Source organism: Chenopodium album, chromosome 22 (genome assembly GCF_948465745.1).
Source record: "Chenopodium album chromosome 22, dcCheAlbu1.1, whole genome shotgun sequence".
Lineage (NCBI taxonomy): Eukaryota > Viridiplantae > Streptophyta > Magnoliopsida > Caryophyllales > Amaranthaceae > Chenopodium > Chenopodium album.
This window is the reverse complement of record NC_137855.1, coordinates 28,068,440-28,079,095: the sequence shown is the minus strand read 5'-3', so window position 1 is coordinate 28,079,095 and position 10,656 is coordinate 28,068,440. Positions and strand designations below refer to the sequence as shown.

The window sequence follows — 10,656 nt, the reverse complement described above, 5'->3', positions numbered from 1 at the left end:
ACGATCAACAATATCAGCACCTGATATTTACCATTTTGGACTATCACGCGCATCGCGTGCGATAGGACAATTAGTAAGGGCAAAAAGAGGTAAAAAGTGAGACCCAAATATCGGAAATTCTAGCCAAAATTGTTAGAGGTGTAATATACTTAATAATTCTTTTTTTTTAAAAAAAATTTAATAAGTAGTTATTTTCAAAACACGTCATTTCATTGATCGTTGACAAAATTTTCGTAACAAAACCAAATTTTCAAACAAATAAAAAACCAAGCAAGGTGAAAAGGAGCTCAAGCAACTGAGCTTCAACCCTAATCATCGTCTCTCTCAATTCGACGAAGAAGAAGAAAGGTGGAAAATGGGGACAATGGGAAGAGCAGTGTACAAAATAGGGTTCTTCCGAGAACAATGTAATTTCTCTCTCTTCTCGTTAATTTTCTGGGTTCAAAACTTTATTGTGTTTCAATGGTTGATTTCATGTATTAGTCTATTATTGTGTGACATTGCCAATTAATTTGACATTTTTATTTTTGGATTAGGTTAATGTGTTTGAATTACGATATTTTTGTCCAATGTTTTGTTGTTTGGAAATTAGAACGGAGATTGTTTGATTTCTGTATTATTAGTTACTGATTTGAGCTATCCAAGAGCTTTCCGCTTAACGCAGACGGAATTCGGGTTCTATGATTAGTGGTTTGAATCTCCTGGGTTCTTCGTAAAGTTTACGGGGATGATTTTTACTAATCCTACATTAAAATCCAGTAATTTTAGCTTGGTGAAATTGAATTGGTTTTAGTACATGCATTGAGATGCTTTGTATTGGTATTTCGATATCTTGAGAAACCCGTTTGAACCCATGCTCTAGTTATTGGTTAGCAATTGGTTAAGGTGGTGTATTTCACTATATATGAACATCAAGCTAAAGAAATTACTAATTACGCATTGAAAAAGAAAACTGTAGAATATCCTGCAAATTAAGTATAACAAAGACATTTTAAGTTGTTTTTTTAATGTCCCATCAACAATTGATCTACTGTGTATATGAATTCTAAAGATATAATACACAAATGTATCGTCAAAACATTTAGTGACGAACTTGGAATCATTCTACCTCTGCCGTAAAGGCTAAAAAAAAGGGGGGGGGGGGGAGGAAATATTATGTCTTGTTAATGGAGCATTATGTAATCAATCAAAATAATGCTCTAAAGTGTCAGGATTAAAGATTAATTGTAAGAACGGAGGCAATCAATTTCATTTCCCCAATTGATTTTAAAGCCTCTTAATTTTCGGACTATACATTTCCGCTTTCGTTGAAGCTGGAAATTTGACAAAAGGACCAGAAAGTTTTAATGTGGATTTGAAGTGGGTAGTGACAGTTTTGAAAATTTGTCCTAATCAAGTGGCTGTAGATCAGAAATTTAGCTCTGAAAATTCTTTATTTACTGATGTCCCAAATAAGGAAGGCTAGCAAATAGCAATTGCCCTAGGGACAACTGGACAAGGATCAATTGGGGTTTTCTCTTTAGCTAATTGGTAATAGAAAGTCCATCGAAATTTTGTATTGGCAGATGAGAATCAGGAAGTGGTGCATTGGTGATTGCTTCCATATTCCCCTTAGTTTCAAGGGCTCAACTCTATCTCTCTTTCTCTCTGTCATTTTATTTTTTAAAAACTATCTTGGGGATATTACTTAAGGTTGTCAATTTATCACACCTTTTAGTCATTGTAGTTATGTCTTTTGGATTCTTATTTAGCTTATACTGTACACGTTGACGTATATGCTATGTTAATCGGACACGGCTAAAATCGCGGAAACATGAAAGAAAAACACATCTTGTTCGAAGACCATCATTGATATAGAGAAGATGGAGAGAGGAAAACTGCCATTTATTGGAGAATTTACCGAGGAAAGAATTAAAAAAATAAAAGGGGTGGACGTAATGAAAACTTTTAACGCTTTTGCAATATATAATTTATTTATATAACTTTATGTGACTTATTGATGTGTCCTTGTACCCGTGTCCAAACATCGGACAGAGTCCCCGTGTCCTAAAATTTAGAACTTACCGAATTGGACACTTGGATATGTGTTCGTGTCCGACACTCGTTCCCGAATCCATGTAACATAGCGTAAATGATTGGACTTTGCTGACCCGGTCTTGTGAAATATATTTTAACTGCTACTGCAATAAGTCAATAACATTGCTAACTCTTTTGTTTATTTAACTTTGCCTTGTTTCAGTGTCACGACATCGAACTCTAATGAATGTATTTGACAAGAAGCCTTTTGTGAACAAGGAAGCATTTGTTGCACCAAGCGCATCAATCATTGGAGATGTTCAGGTTGGACATCGTTCCTCAAATTGGTATGGGCGAGGTAATGCATTGCCATCGTGTTTGACTTGTTCATAATTGGCTCAGTTTTGCATGTGCACCCTAGGGTGATTTGAACTACATGCATGCAAAATTGAAGCTGTTCATAACAGGCATCATTTTGCATGTGCACCCTAGTTTTGCATGTGTATGCGGTAATATGCCTTGCATGGCTCAGTTTTGCATGTGCACCCTAGTATTGCCATCGTGTTTACAGCTTACACAGCTTCAATTTTGTGCAGGTGATTTGAACTACATTAGTATTGGGTCTGGGACCATGGTAGCCACCATCTCCACCACCAATACCCAACCCACCCACCAAACCCCAACCCATTTCCACCACCACCAACTCCGTCACTTCGCAAAGTGGGTCCCATACAAACCCCTCCCAAAACCCAAACTCCACCAAAAGCTCCGAGCAATCAAAACCCTGAAAACTCACCTCGAAGATTCTTACTTTGTCTCCCCTTTCCCTTGCCATGGCTTCTCTGCCAACAAATTCAAACCCCTTAAAACCCCTCTTTCTTCTGACCCTTCTGCTGCTAAGCTTGTTTTTGTCAAGAATTCTCTTGTTTCAAAGGCTTTTTCTGGGACCCAATTTGAGGCTTTGGGGAGTTGTATGAAGGGGATGAATTCTCTGCTCTTTGTTAAGAAGGAAGATGCTGTGGGTCCCGTTTTAGGGGGTGTGAAATCTGCTGTCAAAGAAGGGAAAATGGAGTTTAATGATTTTCCTGGGGCTGTTGTTGGTGGTCAGCTTTATGGGCATTTGGATTTGGAGGTTTTTCAGAGTACCCCTTCTAAGATGGAGGCTAATGGGATGGTTCTTGGGTCACTTTTCGGACCGTCTTCGACTTTGATGGCGGTCTTGGAAGGGTTTTGTGCTGAGGATTCTGGTAATGTGGATGCACCTGAGGTCCTAGCTGAGGCTAAGGATGTGAGTGAGAGCCCTGCTCAATGATGTAGAGCGTCAATTAAGGTATTATTTTCTGTTATAATGATCTTTTTGTTATAATTTAGTGTATTTTGATAACTATTGAGATTAATGATGAACATAGTGTTATCCTTTGATATTATGACAATGCTGATAGGGATCAAGAGGATAGGATGTATTGTATTATGAGTGGTACTGTGAATTAATAAATACTAAACAATGTTGATGGTTGTTTCAAAAAAAAAAAAAAACGTTGATGGTTATATGGACAAATCACAATTATCGGGGATTTTGATTTATCATACAAGTAAGATAGTGATTGATTATATATGAATGTAGAAAGGGAGCATGTATTGTGACTATTGTCTAACCAAAGCAAATTGCTGAGCTCTTGGCATTAGTCTTATTACTAATCTTTGTATCTTTGGAAATGTTATTGCTGCCAGACCCTACATTGTTATTTTATTTAACCCACTACTTTGGAGTTGATTGATGATCAAAGGATGAGATCAGCACGACCTTCAGCAATGCAAACTGCAACTATGAGTAGCTAGTAGTTGAGGATCATAAATTGGTTTCATATTGTCTGTAGAAGGATAGGCTCTTTTAATTTGTAAAAAGGTTGGATCAAACAATGAACATCATATAGGCAGATTCCGTCCTGCATTGTATTTGTCTAACCAATGCAAAGTGCTGACTGCTGAGCTCTTGGCATTAGTCTTATTACTAATCTTTGTATCTTTGGAATTGTTGCTGCCCCTGCACCTATATCGTTAGTTTATTTCACCCACTCCTTTGGAGTTGATTGATGATCAAAAGATGACCTTCAGCATGTAACCTGCAACTATCAGCTTGATCTTGATTCTTGAATATGTTTGTTGTCCCATACTCCCATCTGACAGAAATGAATAATTTGAGCAATAACTACCTCATTTTGTATAGCCCAATCTGGTTGCATAGTGCAGTAGGATATTTTTTGTGCAGTAAGACTTAGGGAAGAGCTAGGAAGATGTCTAGTGTGCCTTGTACAACTCTTAATAGCTAGACTTTACTGGATTTCGAATTTTTGAGCAAGCTCAACGTGACAATGACTCTTCTATTTGCTGCATAACGTCCGCATTTGTTCTGAGATTGCTGGTGCACCCAATTCCTTGAAACTTTCCTTCTTCCTATGATCTTATTTATCAATTTTGGTAGCTGTGTCACTGTGTGTACGTTCCAACTTGTATAAATTAATTTAGTTAACAATGCAACTTAATGAATATCCAATCGTTTTTACAGGGAAGCTGCATTAGATAAAAGCATAAAAGTTTGGGTTAGAATCAGTCAGTTAATGATTTAACATTGTAACATCTTCCATTTTTACTTCTCAGTCGAACTCAAGACCCATTGCCTTCAACAGAGATCCTACATTCCAATTTGTGCCCCTTCTTATGTTCTGTTTTTAATGATTGTGCCAGACCATCTGAATTCACCAATAACGATAATCAGTATTGAAATGCATGACTCCCAGAGAAGTTTCACTATTGATTTAAATTTGTATGATGTGTTACAAGTTACATCATGCCTATTTTGGGTTTATTCTAAATCACAATTTCGTTATGTGTGTGTTTTTTGTTGTTGTTGTTGTTTTTTTTTTTTTTAATATCTCTTGTTACTTCTACATGGAGTTTAAGCTGTCTTTTTAGGATTTACCTTTTTCTTTTGCAACTCTCTTAGGATTTTAGACGCATTTGAATATCTTATTGTCGACCATGACCTTTTGCGGTAGTGTACATACAGAGTATATGTATGTGTGTGCTTTCTTGCATCTATATATGGATAAGGTTGATGGCACCATATATTCTTGCATTATATATGATTTTGGAGAATTTTGTGCATGATCAGGTTGATGGCACCATATTCAGTGGCACTGCAAATCAGTGATACAAAGTCCAAACCACTGGATAGACAACCTGTCTGAGAAAAGAGAAAAGTAGCTGAAGTTTTGTCATTTTTTAGGTTTTGATTATTCTTTGCTGATAAATGTGGGGTTGATATAAGATTAGTTGCCTCAAATTTGGAGATCTTTGTAATTTTTTTCTCAAAATTATAGCAGATGAATTGATGGCAATTCAGGCCTCTCATACTTTGTATTGCAGTTAGCTTTGAGGGTTCACATTTTTTGGTTTCGCCCTATGTTGTGTGGGTGTCTGTTGCTAAATCGATCTTTGTCAGGAATGAAAGTTTTAGTTTAGGACATTACTTGTTAATGGGCTAGACCCAGCTGCTCTTATTGATTAACAACTTTGTTTCTCAAAATGGCACTTTAGTAAATAAAATCAATTATTTTAATATTTTAATAGGAAAAATTGCCCGGAATAATCCCACCTTTGGGCCGTCCGCTAAAAATAATCCGACCTTTGGATTATTTTTTTAATAATCCCACCTTTACTACCCAATCTTTTTAATGGTCCCAACCGGTCAGTTAACTTGTTGTAGCAAGTTACTTGACACATGTCAGCACCCGATTAGTCCAAAAATTAAAATTAAAAAAAATAAAAAAAGGAAATAAAACATTAATTAATTTTACAAACCACCACCAGCTAAACCACCTCTCCTGCCACCTATCTCGCGTGCCTGAGCTCCCCTGCCATCGATCTTGCGCGCCCTGCCCTCCCCTACCACCGATATCGCGCTCTCCGCCCTCCGAAGCTAGTTATCCCACAAATCCGACCACCTCCATCCCCTATTCAGGCTTGATGACCACCTACATCCCCTTATTCAGGCTCGCTGATCCTCCCCCATCCCCCGTCCCCTAATTTCAGCTTCATTGACATCCCCGTCCCCCTCCCTCTCCGGCCGCGTCGACCTCCCCGTCTCCCTTCGGCCGCACCAACCTCCCCGTCCCCTGATTCTAGCCTCGTCGAACTCTTCTCCAATTCCGCGTCGATCCCAATTTCGGAATTTTAATGGTGGTTTTCGAAGGGTCTTAAGTTAATGGGTTAATGGGGTTTTGGAGTTGGCCTAGGTTGGCTGGGTGGGTTTCTGGGTGGAATTCCGGTCAGCGTTGTTGCGGTGGTTTCAGGTTTGGGTGGGATATGGTTCTAGGGTTTGGGTGGTGGTGGGGATGGTGGTGGCTTAGGTGGTGTTTAGGGGATTTTTTACCCCAGACACTTGGACCAATGAGGGGCTGCCACGTGTCAAAGGCTGGCAGGTCACCTCTGACCTATCCCCAGCTGACACGTGGCCTCCCTAGATATGTCCTCAGATTGGCGGCCTACAGAGGCCCAATTCCCCCAAAACGCATTGATTGCGGCGCAGCCCACCTGCCCTAGGTCAGATGACCTAGGGGAGGACACTTTTCCCCATGACCCTATAAATAGGAAGATATTCCCCCATTTTGGGGGCATTCACAATCATTTATTACACCCTACTTTCTCTCTCATCAGAGAACTCCTGAGCTTGGAATCCAAGCAGATCCCCACCTTAAATTCCGCACTTTTTACTCTCCTTCAAGTTACTAACTTGAGCGTTGGAGGCGGAGCACCACCCAACCGGTGTCTTCGTTGATTTTGCAGGTACAGAGTCAGCAGGACCAGTTTTCGAGCTGTAACTCTCCCAAGGGACAAAAACACCCAAAACAGGTGGTGTTGGTGCTTTTTTTTTTTTTTTTTTTTTTATATTTTTTTAACTACTTTTTTTTTTTTTTTTTTAATTTTAATTTTGACCAATCAAGTAGCTACACGTGTCATTTAAACAAAAAAAAAAAAAAACCTACATAACCGGTTCCAGGTAAAATGGGACCATTAAAAAAGATCGAGGGGTAAAGGTGGGATTATTTAAAAATAATCCAAAGGTGGGATTATTTTTAGCGGACGGCCCAAAGGTGGGATTATTTCGGGCAATTTTTCCATTTTAATATTACTTTGCTATACTTTTAGTTCTCTGTATTTTGATCTGAGTTGTCTATTTCGTGAATCACGCTGCCTTTCTCCATCCTTCATTGAATCACATTGCGAACCAGCGCCTCACTTTTGATGAAGCAGATCGACCGTTTCACTTCCATATTTCCTGGCGGCAAAGCCGCCAAATTAAAACAAAGACCCTAAGAAAAAATATTAAAATAAGGGCATGGTTAACCCCAAAAGGGTAGAGTTGTCGTTCTCATCCATTAAAGATATTCGCGAGCTTCGTTACACCATTAAAAGTGGTTGATACCTCCATTAAAAGTGGTTGATACCTCCATTAAAGTTCTAGTCATCTGCTGGAATTCTTTATTTTCTTAGGCAAATTACAATTTTAACCCTAACTTATTGTCTAAAATTACGAATAAAATTGCGAATATACCCTTTTGAGATACATCTCTTGTTAATCAATAAGAGAAACTTGTATTTACCCCTTGTTAATATGAAAAGTCAACCTTTGGTTCTCAAAAGAATACATGCAATAGTTTGTTAAAACCAGCAGCAAAGCACAGTAGATATTAGACATGTAGAAACGGACAACTAATACAATTCTACAATATAATCAATCTAACATATATGGAGACATCCATGGGAATGGTTTCAAATACATGAACACAAACATCAAGTAAAGCACAAGAGGAGGAGCAACCGGAAAAGTGTCCAAATGAAGCGAGAAATAAACCAAAACGCGCATTAATTTCAACTAATACACTAACTAAACATTATTAAACAAAATCTCAACGAAATAAGCTAAAAATGACCAAAAACAAAGAAAACTACCCTAAGAGTGCCATTTATGACACTCATCAAAATCCCCCAAACTAAACTTTTGCTCGAACTCGAGCAAAACAAAAACAAACCCAAGAGAAGATAATGAACTTATTCAAACAAAGAAAAATAAAAAGGATGAGAATATACCCTTAAACACACTTTTGTAGAATTCACAGATACATTTAGTATATGCATCAAGCCATTTAATTCTCAAAGTTACCAATGAGAACGAGTGGTGCTCTCGTAGGGGTTTCCAAAGAGTTAATCCATAACTCTTGCAACAAAAACCAAGGCAAAGCATAGAAAAATTAAAGTAAAAGAAATAAAACAGTTGTTATTGGTTAGACTTTGTTGAGGCAAATATTGATCTTTGCCAATAAGTCAAAGACCCTATCTTGTTTTAGAGTATTAATGGGATGTCCCTCTTGTTATTGGTTTCAAATGATGATAACCTTGCTAATGTAACAAAACAAATAGTAAAGAAATTTTCCCAAAGAAATTAAATAAGTTGGATTGCTTAAAGAAATGAGTAGATAAACATATGATAAAAGATGCAAATGCTCTCCATTAATTGAAAGATAAAGTCAGGTCTACAATTGTACAAATTAAAGGGAAGGTTACCTCCATGTTTATACAACTGGGAAAGGACGATCGTTATTCGATACATACTAAAGAACCAAACTATCGCTTGGCTATTAAGCTAAGGGAAAACTAAGAAAGCTAAGAAGAAAGTTTAAAGAAATTAAAATGCTTGTTGTTGATTGATTTGCTGATGCCTTCCTTCAGTTTCTTCACTTCGATTTATAGGTAAACATAGGACTGACTCTAATAATTATTGTGCGGTCATTTTTCTCGGGGCCAACTCTATTTTTAAAATCAAAATGCCTTGTGTTGCCTCTAAACTGGTTTGCTCCTCTTTCTTGGGTCTTCTAACTAAGTTTAGCTTATTTCTCTTTTCTTCCATCGGTTGACCAATGACGTGGGGAAAACTAGGTCGTTTAACTAATCCTCCCTACGGTTAAACAAATTTATAATCACTCAACTAACCTAAATACAAGTATAGAGGTAAGTCAAGGGTCGAACCACTAGGAACGGTTATGTTCAAGTATTTCTAATTATTGCGCCTAAGCTAGGTCGTAAACGAAGGTAAGAGAGAATACTAACAACTAACAAAACAAGTAACCAAGGAAATAAAACACTAGGAATGGGGATCAACAAGTAATCATGTCAATTGTAACAACTTGGAAGAGTATGCCAATCAAAGGTTGTGAGGACTAATGAAAAGAGCAATCAATTGGAATCAAAGAGCTATCTCCTAATTGTTAAACTAGGGTTCACTATGAATAACAAATCAAGAGAATCACAATCAAAACCAATTGACAATTGCAATCCCTAAATCAATTGTTCATGTCATTAGCAATTACAATGCAATCTAGCATAATTCTCAAGGCATAATTGAATTACACACATGCAAACCTTCATTAATCACTTTAAACTCAACACTTAATCAACACAATTCCAAAATTACTCACAATTAATCAATCATACAAGTTTCACCCAATTCCTAGCCAACAACTACTCAAACAACATCATCAAATCAACTATCAACTATAAACAACAAGAATAAACAAAATATCATGAACAATTACTCTAATCAAACATCAAATATCAAAATCAAACCAAACAAACATCAAATTAAACAAAGAAATTGAATGAGATAGAGTTTAGAAATGCTCATTGATAATTAAGAAGATCTCCAACACAATTTTCACACTTGCATCTTCAATCTCTCAATCACCATTGAAATTCCTCACTTTCTCTCTCTAAAACTACTCCTAATCTAGCCTAATCTAGAGAGAGAAGCTCTCAACCTAAGAGAGAAGCTCTCAACCTAAGAGAGAGAAAACTATTCTAAAACTAAAGAATTACATGAATGAAGAATAAAGGAAACCAAAAACTATATAAACAAAACGAGAAAAGAAGTTTAAAATCGTAAAAGACCCAGAAACCCGCGCCCGGGGAGGAGAACGGACACCCCGAGGCCGCGCCCGCGGGGTCAGGGCCCGCGCCCACGGGGAAACCTCGGGACACCGCGGGTGCTTACTACCCAAATACGGCAGTTTTGGAGCTGCAGCAACCCTGCGCCCGCGGGTACTGTTGCCCGCGCCCGCGGCAGAATTTCAGGGCTAACTTCGGAAGGCTGTAACTCTCAATATATGAATCGTATGAAGGCGTGCGACCTAACATTGGAAAGCTCTTCAAGTCTAGTTTCTAACCCAACTTGAATCACATCAATCCGATCTGTAGAACTTGAGATATGGCTGAAACAATGCACAAAGGTCCTATTTGATACTTTGCAGTCCTTCGTTTTCCTTTGTTTCAAACTCAAATTCAATTCCGAAAAGTGCATATTGATGCTAGTGGGTGCTATTTTCAATTTCCATGCATATAGCCCGCTACATACCTACAAAACAACACAAAGAAACGGAGAAGCGAGAGAAATAATTGAGAAATGAATAAAATGATAAGAAAACCATTAAAAGCATGCATTTCTCTAAACTAACACAAAATCACGCAAATCGGGCATTATTCTATAAAAACACGACATAAAAAACTAAAAACGAGCATAGAAATATA

At 37.7% G+C, this 10,656-nt stretch overlaps 1 protein-coding gene across 2 annotated transcripts; it reads left to right on the top strand.

The window, feature by feature from the left end:
- The first annotated feature begins 258 nt into the window (after positions 1-258).
- Positions 259-5,531, top strand: LOC145605297 (large ribosomal subunit protein uL10c-like). 2 transcript variants are annotated; one of them, XM_081661338.1, is made up of 4 exons: positions 259-407; positions 2,240-2,374; positions 2,613-3,346; positions 5,189-5,531. In XM_081661338.1, the coding sequence occupies exons 1-3, from the start codon at positions 356-358 to the stop codon at positions 3,326-3,328; spliced, it is 903 nt and encodes a 300-aa protein (XP_081517464.1). In that variant the 5' UTR covers positions 259-355; the 3' UTR covers positions 3,329-3,346; positions 5,189-5,531. The 2 variants fall into 2 exon arrangements, with proteins under 2 accessions (XP_081517464.1, XP_081517465.1); XM_081661339.1 differs by lacking the exon at positions 5,189-5,531 and adding an exon at positions 5,128-5,143.
- The last annotated feature ends 5,125 nt before the right edge of the window (positions 5,532-10,656 follow it).

Bases quoted from the DNA above. Each gene is read 5' to 3' on its own strand.
- LOC145605297 (XM_081661338.1), top strand. From the start codon at position 356: ATGGGGACAATGGGAAGAGCAGTGTACAAAATAGGGTTCTTCCGAGAA. The intron at 408-2,239 runs GTAATTTCTCTC...GCCTTGTTTCAG, and splicing joins AGGGTTCTTCCGAGAACAAT to TGTCACGACATCGAACTCTA. The intron at 2,375-2,612 runs GTAATGCATTGC...AATTTTGTGCAG, and splicing joins CTCAAATTGGTATGGGCGAG to GTGATTTGAACTACATTAGT.